This window comes from Pungitius pungitius, chromosome 18 (assembly GCF_949316345.1).
Source record: "Pungitius pungitius chromosome 18, fPunPun2.1, whole genome shotgun sequence".
Lineage (NCBI taxonomy): Eukaryota > Metazoa > Chordata > Actinopteri > Perciformes > Gasterosteidae > Pungitius > Pungitius pungitius.
The window spans coordinates 15,760,158-15,780,171 of record NC_084917.1 but is presented as its reverse complement, the minus strand read 5'-3'; the positions used below and the strand labels follow the sequence as shown (position 1 = coordinate 15,780,171).

General features: G+C 46.0%; 1 protein-coding gene across 3 annotated transcripts in view; it reads right to left on the bottom strand.

Moving 5' to 3' along the window:
* Positions 1-90: 90 nt before the first annotated feature.
* Positions 91-20,014, bottom strand: part of lrsam1 (leucine rich repeat and sterile alpha motif containing 1) — a 28,086-nt gene continuing 8,162 nt past the window's right edge. For 2 of the 3 annotated variants that reach the window (XM_037484778.2, XM_062558903.1), the window contains exons 2-25: positions 14,764-14,951; positions 13,428-13,484; positions 13,219-13,263; positions 13,032-13,109; positions 12,639-12,707; positions 12,470-12,554; positions 12,257-12,378; positions 12,076-12,166; positions 11,297-11,406; positions 10,329-10,358; positions 9,497-9,619; positions 8,490-8,629; positions 8,330-8,374; positions 6,279-6,349; positions 5,927-6,026; positions 5,747-5,834; positions 5,587-5,661; positions 4,449-4,529; positions 4,081-4,176; positions 3,812-3,910; positions 3,597-3,728; positions 2,466-2,532; positions 1,974-2,179; positions 91-1,733 (exon numbers count right to left, since the gene is read on the bottom strand). In XM_037484778.2, the coding sequence (XP_037340675.2) occupies positions 1,611-1,733; positions 1,974-2,179; positions 2,466-2,532; positions 3,597-3,728; positions 3,812-3,910; positions 4,081-4,176; positions 4,449-4,529; positions 5,587-5,661; positions 5,747-5,834; positions 5,927-6,026; positions 6,279-6,349; positions 8,330-8,374; positions 8,490-8,629; positions 9,497-9,619; positions 10,329-10,358; positions 11,297-11,406; positions 12,076-12,166; positions 12,257-12,378; positions 12,470-12,554; positions 12,639-12,707; positions 13,032-13,109; positions 13,219-13,263; positions 13,428-13,484; positions 14,764-14,835 (2,205 nt within the window). In that variant the 5' untranslated portion in view covers positions 14,836-14,951 and the 3' untranslated portion in view covers positions 91-1,610. The remainder of the gene's footprint in view (positions 1,734-1,973; positions 2,180-2,465; positions 2,533-3,596; positions 3,729-3,811; positions 3,911-4,080; positions 4,177-4,448; positions 4,530-5,586; positions 5,662-5,746; positions 5,835-5,926; positions 6,027-6,278; positions 6,350-8,329; positions 8,375-8,489; positions 8,630-9,496; positions 9,620-10,328; positions 10,359-11,296; positions 11,407-12,075; positions 12,167-12,256; positions 12,379-12,469; positions 12,555-12,638; positions 12,708-13,031; positions 13,110-13,218; positions 13,264-13,427; positions 13,485-14,763; positions 14,952-20,014) is intronic. The other variant, XM_062558904.1, reaches the window with a different exon arrangement.

The window sequence follows — 20,014 nt, the reverse complement described above, 5'->3', positions numbered from 1 at the left end:
ACATTTGGTTCAATAAATCTCTACTTTTTGAAAACACACCTGTCACTCTTCATGCGTACCAGCTCAGACCGTGACACTCAACAGCGACACGCTTTCTGTAACTGTATTTCATACATGTCTGGAGGAGGAGTGCATCGCTTTCAGCAACACAAAGCCTTTACATCAACACAGTGAGTACAGCAAATATACATCATTTTCACCAGTCAGTGAAATCTAACTACATTTAACAGTCATATACAGTAAGTAAAGATAATTCCTGATACATGCTGGGATGTCAGAGTTAAGAGCACTTGATAGTATAATAGCATTAGTGATGGCTACAAACAGGTGAGCTAATGATAGTTCATACATATGCATCAGCGATTCAAATAAGAAATGGATCAGTAGATAGATCAGAGACAGGTGGGACAGGTTGGGTGCAGATCATGTGCCCAGGGAGCCTTGACCCCTAAGAGTCTGTGAAGGCCAAGCTGGACAGCAGGGTTTGGTTGTTAGATCAACTGTAACTTTGTTTGGCTAATATAGAAGAATGTGCTGAGCTACAGCCCGACTAGGACAAATGGTTGGACCTATTTCATTATCCGATCTTGTGTCCAAATTGATTTGAAAAGGGGAGTCCACCGGGTGAGCACCTTTCAGCCTCATTTACCTTTATAATGCTCTGGGAATAATGCAAAAGACATTAAGAAAAGAACGGCCAAAATGTATGTATGAGAGGCTGAGACACCCTCATTTTTGCAAGCTCCAAAATCACCGTAGATCCCTCTAACAAATCAATAGTGCTTTTAATGAGTCGTTTTATAAACTCTGTGCTCCCTCTTTGTGATCCATGGCTTCTCTTCAAAATCTGTAGTCTCTGAATGTGAGCTCACGCATATTTGTTTACTGTGACTTTAGAAAGCTGCTTCTGCAGCCACAGAAAACATTACACAACTGAATATGAGTAGGACTAATAACTGGCATAATGTTATTTTGACTGCAAATAGTGTTACATGGTGCTAATGTACACATTTCTACAACATAATACAGAGGAGGAGGAACTGGGGTGTTTACAGCAGCTCATATTTGACCTTGGCCAAAGTCAGTTCCACATCAAACTGTCTTTGATTCCAGTGAGCAGGGTGGAGGCCTGGATGAGTAGGATAAGGACGTTGCGTCAGTGACTGTAACAATCAATACCTTATGCTTTGTTAACATGAGTATTGGACAGATACCACTGTGGCTGACTATACAGACACATGATATTGTATAAAAAAGAGATTCCCAGGAAAAGGCACACATCAATTTAAAACACATTATAAAGGCAAAGAGCACAAAGATCCAAAGAGTGAGTGGCCTAGTCCGCTTTGCTCTTAATATGCAATGCAAACATTGGAAAATAGTGAGTTTAAAACAAGAGAATGAAAACAGGCTTGGACAACACTGACAAACAAAAATACAACACCAGTGAAAGATATTCTGTTCAGATTTGTATAGGCATATGCACCACAAAGTACTGATTGGTTAATACAGGAAAGTGACTCAGCGCTTTTGAAACCTGCCAAAGCCTACTCACAGCCACCGTGTGATCATGCATAAATAAAGGGCGATGCAGCACAGTGCACTGGTCCCTAGCTGTGGTAGAGGCGTATTTGCTGGCATATGTTGCTACGACACAGAGGGCAGTTCTGCAGAGCCTCGCTGCAGATCTGACAACAGCATACATGACCACAGGGCAGGAAGATGACCTGAGACTGGAGACAGGGAGAGAAGAGACACCATCAGGCTTCCATGTGCACCCATTACTACAACCACTTGTTTTTCCAGTCCCTAAAGGACACTACTCTGCATTATAAGAGGTTGGAGGATGGTAACCTGTTTAACCTTGACTCTAAGGACTGTAGCATCTCTACACTGTACAGAGGGTTCATACACACGCTCCATACAAGAAGAAAGTAGAGAGTGGTTAGTGTGGTAGTTGCAGCTTGTCTTACCCCGGTCTCCATGCAGACAACACACTCTGAGCTCCCTGGTCCCTCCACTGGGCTGGGGGCTGAGGGGGTGATGGGGGTCCCTGGGGTGAGGGGTGGGCTGGGGATCTGGAAGGTGGAGGTGCTGGGAAGCAACTGAGGGGAGCAAGGGGACAGAGCAGTGGAACTGACCTCCGCCTCCTCATCCTGCTGGATGGCCTTACAGGCTCCTGGTGGAGGAGACAGTGAGTGATCCACACATCCTACATCCAATGCTTTGCTATTGAAATATAAATTATATTTATACATTATATATATATATATATGACAATACATTCTTTTTTGCTGAATATTTGTTGTTGGAACTGCTGTAGTAGATCTCTTAGGGTTGCATTAAGACGCAACGGCTGTCATATTTAACTTTTTTTATTTAGCTGATTTTTTTTATTTTTTATGTTAAAGCGACTTACACAACGTGAATTCACAGTCTAGGTGTAGGATATGTGTGTGATGTACCTTCAGGGTAGCGTTCAAGCGCCCAGTTCAGAATAGTATTTTGGATTCCAATTTCATTAATGCCAATCTGAGAACAGAGAAATTATATTATTATTCTTCAAATAAATGAAAACGCTAAACCTGCATTCATTTGTTGTTTTATCAGCTGTTAAGGTGATCATCAGATGGTTTTTATTTGTGGTTGTACAACAGCGTTCACAACAAAATGTGGTCCCATTTATCTACGCAGGGAAAACAATAACTATATTCTCTGAGGATGTCCTGTCTTGAAGGCTCCCTTTAGAAATAAAGCTGTTGACCTTTGTTTACCAGGATGGAGATGATTGAGGACCATGGCAGGTTGTTTGTGATGCTGACTTCACTAAGGCCTGTTATTTATCTAGCATTATCTCTCTTACCAGCAGACATGCCTGGGGAAAAAGGAGTCACCCAGGAGGGATTGTAATCAGAGCCCCGAGCCACCTCAGCTGGCACATTTAACCTGAAGGAGCAGCAGGTTCTGTGGATCGCTCAGGCTCAGCCCGGCCTCCCTATTCAGGAAGTGCATTTTGGCCGCTGTGATCTCATTTGTTCAGCCACGACCCAAAACTCATCACCATAAGGGAGTGTTGTGATTTCATTGAAGTCTTGACTGTTCTTACGAGTAACTGCACGGTTTGCATATTTCCTTTTCTTTTGTGTACAACGTGTTATCCTCATCCCTGAGACAACGACTCACTCCCAACCACAGGGTTTTCCGGAAGAGAGCCATGAACGTGAAGCACTTCACACGCATATGTTCTGTGCTATTTCTGATCGCAGTGGAGGGACTACGAGTTGATGGGAGTCTGCACTGCGTCTGTAGACTGGTGACACTGTCAACTACTGATGATAAACTAAGTGGTATATAGACTGTGCCTCTATGGCGCCTTTCTAGTTTCCAGATCATTGAAAGTCACAATACACATCATCATTCACCCAGTCACCTCCATTTATGCACCAGCAACATTCAGGGTTTAATGTCTTCCCCAAAAACAAAATGACTAGACTAGACTAAGAGAGCTGGGGATGAACCCACTGATCCCATGCTTGTAGGACAACTAACCCAGAAATGCTAAACCTGATGCGTTAGAGATGGGTTTGCACACATACCTTCTGGAGGTCAGAGGAGGTCATGTGACGAAGAGCCTCAGTTGTCACTCGATGATGAGCCAGGATTGGCAGGTAGTGCTGAGCTGACAATTTGCATATCAGGTTGACCAACTCTTTCTCAACACCTGCTTCCTGCAATGAGATTAACATTCAACACCGGCCCAGTTTGGTCCTCACATGTTTCTGTGTGTCCAGCTCGAGGGAGCATATCGTACCTGCATGCGCAGCGATAGAGGCTTTGCGTCCAACAGTCTCTGGTAGTGGATCATCCAGTAGTTCTGCTGGTTGGACTCAGATTTCCGCTCCATCTCCGCCTGGAAAACACAAAGTGATTGGTGGTTTCTTCCAATTGACACCACGATGAGAAAGAAATCATGTGATTATTTAAAAGTACAGTCAATGTGAGCAGTTGAGACAGATATCATGAGCAGCTCCAGTGTAAAAGAGAAGATGAAGGCCCCACTAAGGTCAGCCGATTCCTCACCAGAACCTGGTGCAGCTCCTGCTCTCTCTGGTCTCTCTGCTTCAGCAGCTGTCGCAACAAATCACTGAGAGATGTTCGCTGCTCCACCAGAACCTCCTACACACACACACACACACACACACACACACACACACACACACACACACACACACACACAACTAGAAATAAAACATCTTGGCTCTGATATGACCAACACAACTAACATTATCACTCAATCAAATTTGTGTATTTAATACTTTTTATTTAACTTCCATGTGCAGAGTGATGGATTGTTGACCCCGAGCAATGACATGAAATAAGCCAACATAAATGATGTAGCAATCAGCGGGAGGAATAAAAAAGCAATGACAGAAGGGAGTGACACCCACCTGCAGGTTCTCAGCATCCAGATTGCGTCTTTTAATCTCCAATCTAGTCAGCTGCATTAATTCACCCTCTATGAGTTTGATCTGGGGATGGAGGAGCAAACATGAAGCTGGAGCAGGAGAAGGCACATGCTGCTGAACGCAAAGTCAAGATAAAAACCTTGGTGAAGGGATTTTCTGTCTGTAGTGTTAACATAACACATTTTTATGGTGTTCTGCCTGTTGAGCAGAATGTTTTGAAAGAGGCAGATGCTATTAGCACCCTGCTATTAGCACCCTAGGGTGAGAAACCGACAGAACCGTTTGCCTCTGAGTCGGGCACAAATTAGATCCTGTATGTGTACATGTATCCTCCTGTACGCTGTGTGTAGTGTCTTAAAACAATGAATTCTGAATTCCATTTCAGCTCTGCTTTTGGTCACCAACTCGTGATGGAAAATATAATCAAGGGAAAGCGACAGATCAAATTAGCTGAAGATATGATCCGATACAGTGCATCACATGGTGACATATGTTTGAATTCTACATGGTACATTTTAAATCAAATTAATTAAATAAATAAATAAATAAATACTAAAAAGGCCAAACAAGGCAAGATGTGGGCCAGTAAACCGTTCAGTCCCTCAGTCCCGTAGCAAGAAAGATCTCCTTTGGCACATTACAAGTCATCATTTACTCAACAGGTAATACAAGAATAGTGACCTGCTCTCCAATTAACCTCAGCGCATGGAACAGTTCACGTCCTATCAGAAACACGAGCTCATACCAGCTGACCTCGCAGCGTTTAGAAACAAGAGCAGAAAGCAACGGAAAACAGGAGCAGACCAATGACCAAAAACATAGTTCCTTTTTTTAGGAAAAATAAGAGATGAGTATGGTCCTGTGATGCTGTATGATATTTAAATGACCTCCATTAATAAATTGCTTTAGGAACATCCCTTATTTCCCTGTCATTGTAATTATGGAAAATCTTTTAGAGTTATATGACCTGTGATTTTGAAAAAGTCTTGTAAACGATGTGACCGTATCAAAATTTGGACTCAGACTGTCCGAAAACTGTATCAGTACCATAAATAAGAAACTGAGACTATAGAAAGGTTCAAACCCTCCACCCAACCCATCTCTGCCCACCCAGACACACCTGGTTGCGGATGTAGCCGTGCACAGCGTCTTTTTGCAGCTGCAGGGCCTGAAACGCTGCTTTCTGGATCTCCTCCTGCAGAGAACAATCAGTGGGAATGACAGGGAAGGATGGCTCATGTGCTCCGGCAGGCTCTCAACTGAAGAAGACAAACCCATACCTCCTGTAGGATGTGTGCAACGGCTTTAGATTTGTCCAACACTTGGAGGGACAGCATCTTGTCAAACTTCCTATCCATGTTCTCCATGCTGTTATAAGACACGGGACACCACACATGAGTTAACTACATGTTTCTCGCAGCATCCAACTGCTCTGGGGTCTGTGTGTGTACATGTTTAACCTTCTATGGGCCTCAGAGGCCATGCTCCGTCTGCGGAAGTCATTGGCCTGCTGGAGGAGGTTCATAGCACAGCCGTCCGACAGCATCTTCTGCATGGCCACTAGAAGCAGAGAATGGACAAACACACTTCAGTCTCGTCTTCATTTTGACCCTAAAGACATTTAACTAATTCACAGCTGTTTCTTTAGGTCAGCGCCTCATTAACTGGTCCATTCAACTGATGTAGATATATACATGGCAATACTGGGTAACTATTTACATTCTTTTTTCATGCATTGTTAGTGTAAACAGTAGCACTAAAGTCATAACTATATTCAGAACACTGTATGGGTGAAGAACATCAACTGCTTACTGGCCACCTCCCTCTTCCTCAGTGAATTGGCTTCTTCCTGTGTGATGGCAGTCAGCTGCTCCATACGGATCCTGAAGAAAATACAAACACGATGCTGACTGTTTAGAATAAATATACAGAATGAACACCATTAAACTTTTTATAGCCATCAATCAAAGCATTATGATCTCATCCCCTCCCTGAGCAGAGAATGAGGTCCCTCTTCCTCTGTGTGTGTTTTCAGAGCTCTCCCCCTCTGTTCACATTACTGGCTCTGCCCCTATTAGTGCACATCACGTACAGTGCCTTGCAAGTGTTCACCCCCTGGACTTTTCTACATTTTGTCATGGTATGACCACATTCTAATGTATTTTATTGGGATTAAATGTAATGATCCAACACAAATTAGTCCATCATCTAAAGTCAAGTCGGGGTGAGGCAGCTGAAGAAATTCACCCTGACAAAGACGATGATGGTGCTACACGGCCATCATGGAGTCCATCCTCTGCTCCTCCATCACCGTGTGGTACGCTGCAGCCACAGCCAAGGACAAGGGCAGGCTGCAGCGTGTCATCGGCTCTGCAGAGAGGGTGATTGGCTGCAATCTGCCGTCTCTCCAGGACTCTGAAGCGAGCCGTGGATACTTACACAAGCGCGCTGCACTCTGTCTGACACAGCTAAACCATAACAGCCGATTAGTAGAGTCACATGACACAGCTATGCTTTCTGTCAACAGACATCTCTTCCTTTCTTTCTCCCTCCCTCTATTCTAGTTTTTTCTCTCTTTTTCACCCACCCCAATCCCATCATTTCAAAACAACCCCCCCATGGAGGAAATTCTTACTGTAATGTTTGATGAGGCCTATCAATTAATAACTTCTGAGTTTGAATACAACTAGTAGTACTTCTACAACTGATACCACTTTTACCATTACTTACTCTACATCATAGTATTTCAGCTGCTACTAATGCTAAAAATACTCTTACTACTTCTAATACTACTAGTAGTAGTACTAATATACTATCACTACCAGTAATAGTGACACTGCAATTGATTTTACTACTCTTACTACTCTAAAATGTACTATTAGTTTTGTTTTACTGCTTTTAATAATTTTACTACTTGTAGTACTACTACCAATGAAACTACTTTTACTCTCAATACTATTATTTCTATTGTTATTAATACTACAACAACTACTACTACTGATGTTACTACAAATACTACTGTGACTGTATTAGTATTACAGCTAATTATACGAGCAGAGACGCCTCAACGGGGAAAGCAACCCAGGCAGTTGCCTCGGGCCCCGAGGTGAAGGGCTTCCTGAGGGACGGCGGACATCAATGATAAAATAATGGAACTGCTCTAGACGCTCAAGTATCATGATTCTGGGGGCCCCATGGTCCTTCTTGCCTAGGGGAGGTCTAGAGACGAGAATACTAGTACTACTAATAACACTATTACTTTTGGTTTTTCTACTGCTATAAAACTAAAATGTACTTCTTCTACTGATACTACCACTAGTACCACAATTACAACAAATACTACTACTTATATTACTACAAAAATACATTTTTTAATTCTCAGCTTTTATTATTTCTGTATTTTTTCAGATTGATATGAGTTTCTCCCATTTCTGTGTTTTTTTCCAATTCTTTAAATTTAATTTCAGCTTTTCTCATTTCTGTATTTTCAGCTATTTTAAATTAATTTCAGCTTTTCCTATTTCTATAATTTCAGCTTTTTTCATTTCTGTACTTTAAGCAATTTTCTGAAATTATTTTTTATCTTTATGCATTCCATCCCATTTTCAGCAGGAATTGCATTTTATCTCATTTCACAGAATATTGACTTCTGCACTTAACAACGCTCTGGAAATGTTTGGATCAACTCCACAGCCACCACTGGAATCTAATTCTACAAAAAGTAAAACATTCACTATGTCTAAAACCAGTAATAGAGAACTGTATCCATCTGTATCCAATGTGCTTTGTGTGAAGTACACTTTGTGTTGGAGAACCTCATATGTTGCTGCTGTAATAGATGGATTTGTGGTCTGTTCACTCACCGATCTTCCTCCATGGCTTGAAGAAACTCTGCACTTTTTTTCTTTCTGGAGAGATGACAGTACATACTGTGCAGTTAGCAGAGGCTCATCTGTGTACATCTATCCCGGGACACAGATCAATCAAACAGTAAAGCACACAGCCCCTTCCTTCAAGGCCTACCTGTTCTTGTCCATCAGCATGTTGCTGATGCGACTACTAATGCCGCCCTCAGCTTGTCGGACTCTCTCCAGCACCAGCAGCCTCTCTGCCTCCTGAGCTCTCTGTTGTTGGCTGACCCCCAGCTCCAGACGCTCCTGCTCCTACACATCAGATGGATTATGAAAATCAACGCAAACAACATAGAAGCAGCTTACAAAACAGACACAAACTAAATAAATTCAAAAGTCATTGGCAGAAAGATTGTAACTAGGCAACCGCATCACTCAACGCATTAATCACTCAGCGCATTCCTTTTGGGATGCAGTGAAAGGACACAGTGACAGCAGAGTCAATAACAAATGTTTTATCTAATGAATAAATACAAATACATTTACTGATGTATTAAATTAAATAAATATTAAATTATAAATCATACAAGCTGTAAAGCTGTATAGCTGTAAATCCTATTAAGAGTACTTTCAATCTCCGTATACAATGGATAGAAAATATAATTATCACAGGTTGCCCACTTGTGGATTTTCAAATATGATTCTATACTTTTTTTTTTTTTTACAAATTAATTTCACCTTTTTTATTTCTGTATTTTAAGCTATTTTTGTAATTAATTTCATTTTTTCTCATTTCTGTATCCATAGAAATTCTGTGAAATTCATTTCAGCATTTAGCTTTCAGCCTTTCAGCCAGGAAATACATTTTCTGGTTTATTTTCTGCCATGTATGGTTATAGTGTTTGTTGGACACAGCATTATAGTGGCATTAGATGTTCAGAAATAACTAGGAAACAAAATGAAAGCAGGTCAGATATAACATAAGCTCACTGGTCGTATCTTGAAAGACATCAAAGTTGACGGTTGAGTTTTAGAACAAAAGTGAGCTTTGAGGATTATTACGCAACACAATACAGCGACAGTGGAGACATGCAAAGACAACGCTCCATCAATGAATTGATGAAATGCATTTTCTAAACTAACACTGGTCACTAAGACATCATGATACAACCTTAGTACCTGTCGGACTGAGTGGAGGATGTTCTCCTTGCGGGACGTGTTCATGAGTATGAGCTGGGTGTGCTCTTTCTTCTTCTCCTCAAGGTGCCACTCAAAGGCCAGCTTTGCCTGCTGCTTCTCCTCCTGATGGACAGAGTGATAAGGCAGAGGGTATGGTCTAAGGTGCATGGTGAAAGTGTGTCCAACTCTGCTTTTGCAAGTTAAACTACATAGTCTGGGTGCAAGGTGAGGCACCAAAGGGAAAAAGGGTTGTATTGTAAGTATTGAGAACATTTATAGAAGCAAAGATTCGGAAGATCATAATGTAACTATTTAGTGTGATTAAATAGAGAAATAGAGTTGTATCAACATTTGCATTTATCAATACACAACTAACAAATCAAATGAATTTAGTACGGTTTTAAAAACTCCTTTGACAATATTTATTGTCGCAAGGTAGCAAAGAAGTTAACATATATGCTTGACTGCAAATCTAAATAATGTTCTCTCAATTATCTAAATTCGACGCTACCTCTCTGGTCTGTTCGCAGTATTATCCTGCCTAGAATGCAAAGACTTGATTGGTCGAGTAGTATCACGTGGGATGGATTAACTCAAATTCAATTGCTTAGTGCTTTAAGCCATTACTGTAAAGAGTAAGGCTGCACAGTTGAAAATTGCAGTGTCAGGTTTAAATCACAAGCATCTTTTTTTAGCTTTTGGTCCGCCAGTTAGTGACCTTTGATGTATGGTATGGCTAACAACGTCATTGTGCTCTAAATCTTAAAGACCAAACATTCAGTCCCCCTTATCGGCTGAATCTAACGGAATGTGCGTCACCTGGGCTCCTTACCTTTCTCTTCTCATAGTCACTGAATTTATTCTGCAACAGAAAGAGAGGAAAGATTGAATGAGGAAATAAATTTAAAAGTTCCAGGTGAACAGCATTTCAGCCAATAGAGTGACTTTGTACTCTCGCACAGGAATGTGTGTGTTTCATGATTGCCAACCTTGAGACCTCAGAATTGGGGAGATATTCAAAAGGACCGGGGGGGGGGGGGTGCTAGCGGTCGATGGGGGGAGTGACGGATGGTGCAGCAATATTGTTGTCCGGGTGGAAATCGGGAGAAATTCGGGAGAAAGGTCGGTCCGGGAGATTTTCGGGAGGGGCTTTGAAATTCGGGAGTCTTTGGACTTGGACTTTAACATCGATGACTCGTGACTTCACTTGGACTCGAGCCTTTTGACTCGAGAAGAATTGCTACTTCCCATGAAAACTGTGGGAAAACATTTTCACACGGCGGCGCCGCTCTGTTTATCTGCATCTGTCAAAAAAATGTGCGCCACCTGTATGCAGAGTGCGTGCGCTGCCTGCATGACATCCAATCACTGCAGTCCATTTTACCGTATCAACGAGACAGCTCGTTCATGGTTACAAAAATCTGGATTTTTGAACCCGGATTCAGACTCCGATGGAAATCCTCGCCAACATTATGTGAACGTCCGTTTTAAAGTACTATAACACAGTCACAGTCGATCCACCATTACCCTTCACTTCCCTTCGTAGTCTAGGTCTGTGAGGCAGCGCACCATCACCCAGGGTTCCCGGTCCCCACTATAATAAGAGGACTTGAAATGACTCGAAACTAAAATGGTAAGACTTTGGACTCGACTTGAGACTTGTTGGCTTTGACTTTTGACTCGACTTGGGGCTTGCCTCATCTTTGACTCGACTTGACTCGGGACTCGACGGCAACGACTTGAGACTTACTTGTGACTTGCATAACAATGACTTTCTCCCACCTCTGGTCACTACTGTACCTGCCAAGCCTCCTCCAGCCCATCCAAACAGTCAGAGTTCTGTTTTCCACACTCGTTCTCCAGCACCGGCAGGAGGTACTGGGATGGAGGGCAGTACTCTTCTCCCAGCTCTAAAAACCACATCCACCAATAGTCTGTTATACAGGCTGATTTATCCATCATGGGAATTCTTTGCATTTTTGTCCCCTTACTGTCACTAAATGGTTACTTGTCCCTCAATAATTTTACGTTTTAGTGAAGTCTTCCAGTTCGATATGGCTTTAGTTTTTTGACCACATTAACTTCCCGGTCAATAAAACAGTGCTGCTGCTAGTCCATGAGTCCTTGTTACTTAGGTAAGTAAGTAACCTAAGTTAGTTACTTTACCCCAAAATGTTCCTCTGGGCTGTTTCTATGGTGTATGAATGGTTTGAAAGTCCGGATGGGCAGGGGCCCCTTGCATGTCGCTCCTTTCATCAGTGTGTGAATGGGTGTAAATGGGAAAATGGTTTCACGTTGTGTAAAAGCACGTTTAGTGGTCGGGATACTAGAAAAGAGATATACAAGTACAGTCAATTTTACCATTATTATAAATATCTTTGGATTGGTGCTGGCCAGCCTCAGTGATAAGATTCTTGTTGTACTTGTTGGATAAACTCAGAAACAGTCTAATTGTTGTTTTCTGTCCTGCCAATCGTGTGGACATACTTGTTGTCACTAAGCCATCAAATGTCTACACGTCTATGAATCTGCAGGGTAGTCATGAGGGTGTGTGTGAATGTCATGAAGTCCAACCTCACCAGTGCATAGGAAGCGCTGGATGCTCTCGGTGCCCTTTGTACACACGGACGCATGTGGATAGGACATCATAGCAGCATCAAGGGCAAAGCTCTGTCCCAATACACACAGACGGTTTGTTTAAACACTTATTTAAGTTTGGATCCCTCCTGCATCCCTGATAGTTGGAGTCCTGAGACAAACCTCTAGGGTACGAATGTGGACCAGAGTCTTGGGAAGCTGGACGATGTTGTTGTCGCTCACGTCCAGAGAGCGAAGGCTGCTCAAAGAACCAATGGAGGATGGCAGCTCACTCAAACAGTTACCTATACAGATAAACAGTGACGTAGGAAAACATGAACAACGCCGTTTGACCTGCAGACCTTCTCAAGTTCGTTGAAGCAGGAAGCCTCCTACCCTTCAAATTGAGCGTCTGCAGAAGCCGCAAATCCCCGATGGATTCCGGCAGGGCCTTTAGGTGGTTCTTCTCCGCATTCAGAATCTGACGGGACACAAAATGGACACACGTGGATGATGGGCAGCATTCATTGAAAAGTATTTCCCTTTTGAGTTAAGATGGCTTTACCTGCAGTGATGCCAGCTTCCCAATGTCTTCTGGGAGTGAAGTGAGCTTGTTCTCATGCAAATCCAAAACCTTTAGCAGTGGACAGATTCAGTAATTCTTTTTTATGATGAAGCAGAGGTCAGAGTTTAGACTTCTAGCAGAAATTCCTGGCTTTAAAAACATCCGTTCTTCTGGGAAAGAGTCAGATGGGATGCCATGTGTCTCTATATTCTGTGCTCATGCAGTGACAGGATCCCAACGTCACGTTGCTTCTCGTTGGAAATGATTAAAAAAAAAGAATCACAACTGAACTAGCCATCTCCCCAAAATGATTTTAAAAACTCATATCAAGCTGAAATATGATTTTAATAGTCACCTAAATGTCCCATCATGCTTGTATCTGGTTTATTTTACCTTTAAAGCAGCAAGGGTGCTGATGTCACATCCTTTGGGCAGCAATGACCTCAGCTCATTGGTATGGAGGATGAGAACCTGAAAAAGAGCATCAGAGGTGCCTGACTGCTGACTGCTCAGCCGGGACCACGTGGTATTCTACACATCAAGGAAGTAAAAAATAAATATACTATGTCTCTATTGTTACCTTCTTTTGCAGAACCTTGCAAATGGAAAAGGCACTTGAGGGAACCTGTGAGTGAACAGACTATTGAGGTCTCCATCCATGATAATACAGACATACAAAAATGTCCAAGAAAATATTAAGAGAGAGAGAGGACAGGGGGGCATAACTGTGTGCCTGATATATGGTAAAAAACAATCTACACATGTAGATGCTGATTGTAACATACTCACTTCTGAGAGCTCACAGGCTGAGATGTCCAGGATGTCATCAGCACCGGCCTCTTTTGACTGGGCGACATGGAATAATAGTTATTGTTTTTTTAAGAATAGACATTCGTTCTTTCAGACTGCAAAGGCACATGACGCAATACTTCCACATTGGTTTGAAGAATAACTAATTACCACACAAAGATTGCTGAATCTTGTCACAGTAACATTGTGTAGGTCACCCGATACCATAGTACGCCTCCAACAAAGTCATTTTTGGTGCCAGTAAGGAACAAGATTAGACTTGATCCTTTCCAGCCTTGATGTCCATCAGCAAAGGGATGGACAACGAGGAACACAACTCTTCACCCCAAGTGGATCAGATTGCATTAAACGTTGTTGCTTTTATGCTCTTTTAAGTGCTTTGTAAATATTCCTGTATTATTTTAATGTGTTATTGTGCAGAGAGTTTGTTATACGCTGTTTTGCTTTTGCTAGATCGGTCACCATGGATGGGATGCTAAACTAGAACTTTAGCGGTTCAAAGACCAGAGTCAACTGCCCAATTTGAGGGCGGCAGTGATGTTTCTGTGTGGTAGAGCGTCTTTATTTCTGAATGCATTTGTTTGAATTTATTTATATTTAAGAATTAATTTGGTTGTTACACCCATCAGGTGAAATTTGCATGTTAAGAGCACCTGCAGGATTGCTCCTCCTTGTTGGAAGAGAGTTGTCTTGTCACCCTACATAAAAGTGTTTGAGTCCCTCTCTATTGTTTTAGCGTTGCCATGACACTCCTGACTCACGACATGTTCCGATCACATGAACAACACGTCAGTCTCAGTGATCGCATGTATCACTCATGGAAGGTATGCCCGTCTGATTCAATGCTTCACCAACATTTTACCAACATAAATATGACTATAGCAGTGTATCTGCGTTGTTAAGTGAAAACAAATGTTTTAAATACGACGAATACACTTTCCAACGTGGCTCGAGTCTTCAGTGGCAAAACACATATCGTAAAAAATACTCATTTACATGGAATTCGCATATGGATGAGGATGCATGGTCCATGAACCTACATGCTGTTCTGAGATCAATCGGAAGGAAAAAGGAACCTACCTCTTCCACTTTTCGATCTCAGCTCTACTGCAAATAACATTGTGGATACAAGCAGACATCCACAATGAACTCACAGTAGAGTCCCTACTCCTTTGCATCAAAACTAACCAGCTATGTGGTTCAGACATCTAATTAGGATCCAACTGGGCACCTACAAATGGTACTGCAGGTAGATAAGCCGCACAACAAAAAGGATAGATGGATGGACATTTTAATATAAACACATTCGGCTTACCCTGCACAGCTGATATTGCAGTCTGTTCTGGGAGTCCTCGCTGGGTTTTCTCTTTCTGAAGAACAGAGGCATTCTAAGTTTGGCTGTTCCTACCGTCTCTCTGCCTGCTGGGTTTCCCTCCCGTCCCTCCACTACAACAAGTGCCAATCCAGATGACTGATGCACAAGTTGCAAGGTACGGACAGAGCCTGTACATTGAGAAGTAAGAAATTGTTATGGTGAATGGGTTAGACATATACTGTCTTTTTAAACATTCAACAATATCTAACCATTTTATTGTCACCAGCCTCTAAAAGAAACTGCGGGCAAGCCAGCTTCAACTTTGAAAAACAGTCAAGTGTGTAGTACTTGACTGTGTTGACTACAAAATAAGAGCAGTTTAACCAGACATGTCAACCCTCCCGGAAAAACTCCTGAATTTCAAAGCCTTTCTCCCGAATTTCTCCCGATTTCCACCCGGACAACAATATTGCTACACCATCCGTCACTGGGCGCGCTGTTTTAGACCGAACAATAATAAAGGTTACACCTTGAAGTCAAGGTGTAACCTTGACCGCTAGCACCCCCCCACCGAATATCTCCCGAATTCTGAGGTCTCAAGGTTGGAAAGTATGCGTTTAACACACTGCGAAGAAAACCGCTTCTTCATCAACAGGATCGTCAAAGGACACGAAATGTTCCATAAAACACTTTAACGTAACAGATCTAATTTTGTTCATATGTGGAAACTGCGCTAAAATACGCCTGATTCGGTGTATGAATGAGTGAGGAAATGCAAGCGCGCTGTGTCGTTGGCTGGCTGCTGTCAGAGGGAGGAACCTGTGAAAGAAGGACACCTGCTCCTGACCAGGCTAGGTTCACAGGCTCAGTTACCATAGCGACTGACACGTGTGAAATCTAACCAATGGCGAGCTGGTACATCATAGGCGGGCGACGCCAGGACCAGGAAGCTATAAACGGACCCGAAGAGCAGAACCATTCATCATTCATCTCTGACGAAGGCACAGAGACCATTCATCTCTGTGCCTTCATCTAGTGCGTGTGAAGTGACTGATAATGGCTGAGCGGTTTGTCCAGTGTGCCCCCCCTTGCACCCGTTTTATTACGGGCAGGGACTAGTACACCTTGTGTGTCGTCTGCTTGGGCGTGGAGCACGCTCAGTTGGCCCTCAAGGGGGCCTTTCGTGGCGCTCGCAGTGGCGCTCCCCGCGGCTCCGGTCCCGCTAGTGCCGAAGAAGAGCGCCGGTTGTTTTCGTGGGGATCGCAGGTCGATCTTGCGGAGGGTCCCGGGACGGCCGAGGCACATTCCTGTCCCTTTACTGCGGGACCCAGGATCTCGTACCATGCGTCGGAGGCACATGCGGCGGCTTCCTCCACCCCGGACGAGACACTCACGGTCTCACGGTCCTCCAGCTCCGAGGAGCTGGACGTGGTGAGCGTGGAGGCTGGAGGACGTGGAAGCACCTCATTCCCCCACCGCCGCCCAAGAACTGCTGGAGGTCCTCACTCGAGCCGCCGATAAACCCAGTATCAACTGGCCGGCGGATAGGCAGCAGCCTACTACGAGCGGTAAGCTGCATGAACGGTTTTTGCCTTCCCGTAGAGCACCTCCGCGCCGGTGCTTGCCTTTCTTCCCGGATGTCCACGCTGAGGTGTCGGCGTCCTGGGGGAATCCGGTGTCCGTTCGCGTTTATAACCCGCGTTCGGGTTTTGTACTCGTAATTAGCTGAGGCTAAGCGTCATGGCTATGCTAGCATGCCGGCCTCGGAAGGGGGCCCTGGCGGGCCACGTATCCCTCGCGGCCGTGTCGTTTAGGACACCGGTGCTGCCCATCAAGCCCCTGAGGACCACCTCGGCGCTGGTGGGCAAAGCTTATTCGGCGGCAGAGCAGGCGGCCTCCTGTCTGCATACGATGGCGCTCATCCAGGCGTATCAGGCAGAGCTGCTTGCCAACGTGGCCAAGGGGAAGGAGCTAACGCCGGAGGTAGTTCGTGAGCTGCGGCACACGGCTGACCTCGCGTTAAGAGCCAACAAGGAGACGGCCAAGTCTGTTGGCCGCTCCATGGGAGCCCTGCGAGCCACGGAGAGGCACCTGTGGCTGAGCCAGTCCAGCCTCAAGGAGAAGGACAAATCCTTCCTCCTTGATGGCCCTCTCTCCCCGTCAACCCTCTTCGGGGGCGCCATTGGGAAGTCACGGACAAGCTCCACGCTGAGAGGCGGCAGGCTGAGGCACTCAACGCCTTCCTTCCCTGTCGACTCCACGTCCGCGGGGCTGCTCAAGGGCGTTAAGCGCGCACCACGTGGCGCAGCAGGAGAGCGTCGCGCTACGTGCACTCCCTCGCCGAGGCTGGGCCGTAGCACGGCCCTCTCAGGCGGGGCCTTCACGCGACAGAGCTGGTCTGAGGACGGCCGGCGCCAAGAAGGCTTCGTCCAAGCGGCCCTGACGTTACAACTACCAGGGCCCGGAGGGTGATCCCCACCGGGGGGATCAGTGTTTCACGGCACTACTCCGTGTTCCCATCCCCCCGGTACTCTCCAGGAGTCAGACCGCTGTCCCCGCCATCGATTTGGGGCACGGCCGCTTCCATCGAGCGCGAGCCCGAGGGCCGTTTGCCCCCTCCAAGGACACCAGCCTCGAGGGGCCTGTGCCCCTGAGAGAGTTTTTGAGAGAACGGCGAGCCCTCCTCAATGTATCTCAATGGGTCCTGCGTACACTCGACAGGGGCTACGCCATTCAGTTCATATGGCGGCCGCCTCGATTTGGAGGGGTGCTACCCACAATTGTGGACCGCCAGCAGGCTCTGGTAATGGAGCAGGAAGTGCAGGCTCTGCTGCAGAAAGGAGCTATGGAACAAGTTCTACCTCCATGCAGAGAGTCGGGCTATCACAGCTGCTACTTCATCGTTCCAAAGAAGGATGGGGGCTTGCGTCCAATATTAGATCTACGCCGGTTGAACCGCGCAGTCGTGAAGTTGAGCTTCAAGATGCTCACTCTCAAACAGATCGCGTCACAGATCAGGTACGAGGACTGGTTTATCACGATAGATCTTCAGGAAGCCTATTTTCATATCCCCATCCTCCCACAACACATGAAGTTCCTGGGGTTTGCTTTTGGGGACAAAGCTCACCAGTACCGGGTTCTTCCGTTTGGCCTAGTCCTCTCACCCCGTACGTTTACCAAGTGCGTGGATGCAGCTCTGGCACCACTGCGTCTCCAGGGCATCCGCATCTTGAACTACATCAAGGACTAGTTGATTTTAGCGCCATTCCGAGCGGCTGGCAGCCCAACATCGAGATGTTGTGCTCGCCCACATCAACCGTCTGGGGCTGAGACTCAACGCCGGGAAAAGTGTGCTGTCCCCAGTGCAGAGGACCACCTTCCTGGGCGTGATTTGGGATTCGACCACAATGAGGGCACGTCTGTCTCCCGCTCGAGTAGCTTCGATCCTCTCTGCAGTCAAGCAGGCCAAGTTAGGCCAGCCACTCACTGTGAAGCAGTTTCAGAGACTGTTAGGTCTCCTGGCAGCGGCATCCAACGTGATCCCTTGCGGCCTGTTACACTTGAGACCGTTGCAGTGGTGGCTCAGGGCCAAGGGGTTCTCCTCGAGGGGAAACCAGCGCCGTCTGATCAAGGTCACTTGGCGTTGCCTGCGGGCCCTGGCCATATGGAGGGACCCTTGGTTTTTATCCCAAGGGCCTGTGTTAGGAGCGATCGGTCGCCGAGTCACTCTCACGACAGACGCTTCCCTTACGGGCTGGGGTGCAATCATGAGTGGTCACTCAGCCTGGGGGCTGTGGCAACATCATATCCAGTCCTGGCACATAAACCAGCTGGAGATATTGGCAGTGTTTCAGGCACTGAACCACTTCCGCCCAGCCTTGACGAACCAGCATGTTTTTGTCCGGTCAGACAACACATCGGTGGTCTCGTACATCAACCATCAGGGGGGCTTGCGCTCACGGCCACTTTACAAGCAAGCCCGCCAGATCCTCCTGTGGTCCCTCGGGAAACTCCGCTCATTGAGAGCGGTTTATATCTCAGGGTACTTAAACCAGGGGGCAGACGCCCTGTCGAGACAGGGGCCAAGGCCCGGGAACTAGAGACTCCACCCCGAGGTGTTGGAGCTCCTTTGGAGACACTTCGGCCGTGCCCAGGTGGACCCATTTGCCTCCAGAGAGACGACTTACTGTCCTCTGTGGTTCTCCCTCACGCATCCCGCCCCGCTTGGGGTTGATGCGATGGTACAGGCGTGGCCGAGGGCGCGCCTGTACGCTTTTCCCCCATTGCTCTGCTCTGCTCCCAGGGGTTCTGGAGAGGGTCCGTCAGGACGGCGTCAATCTACTGTTGGTAGCCCCGTTCTGGCCGGCCCGAGTATGGTTCCTGGACCTTAAATCGCTCCTCGCAGGTCCTCCCTTGGAGATTACCATCAGGGCGGACTTGCTGTCTCAGGCGTCGGGGTCCATCGTTCACCCCCGCCCGGAGCGATGGAAACTATGTGCGTGGCCCTTGAGGAGACCGGCTTCTTAGAATCCGGTCTCTCGACCGAGGTCGTGGAGACCATCCTCCACTCCAGAGCCCCCGCTACAAGGAAGGCGTATGCCGGTAGGTGGAGGCTCTTTGCCACTTGCAGTGGGGAACGACAGGTAGACCCAGTTAACTGCCCGGTCGGTTCAGTACTGGAGTTCCTGCAGGAACGTTTCTCCACAGGTTTATCCCCGTCTACTATCAAGGTATATGTGGCGGCCCTGACGGCCACTCATTCCCCACTAGATGGGCGTTCTCTGGTTCACTGGTATCCCGCTTCCTCCGTGGCACCCTGAGGCTGAGGCCAGCAGCCAGCACTAGAGTACCGTCCCTGAGAGGGAACGTCTCCGGTTAAGAATGTAACCTTAGTTCCCTGAAGGGAACGAGATGCTGCGTGTCATTGCCCTACTCCCGGCTTGCCCGTGGCACTTGATTCGGCCGTTCAGAGATGAAAGGTCCTGCCCTTCGGTTCCTTTTATAGCTTCCTGGTTCTGGCGTTGCCCGTCTATGACATACCAGCTCGCCATTGGTTAGATTTCACACGTGCTTCATGACGCGGTCACGCAGAGGCGTTCCCACAGCGTTTCCACGCAGCGTTCCCTCATCTCAGGGTGAACAAACTCTTGAGTTTCCACTAAACCTGCTTATTGAAACGGACCCCTGAAGCGAAATTATTATGTAACTTCTGATTTCCTTCTGATTCTAATTTAAAATGTGAGGTGAATTG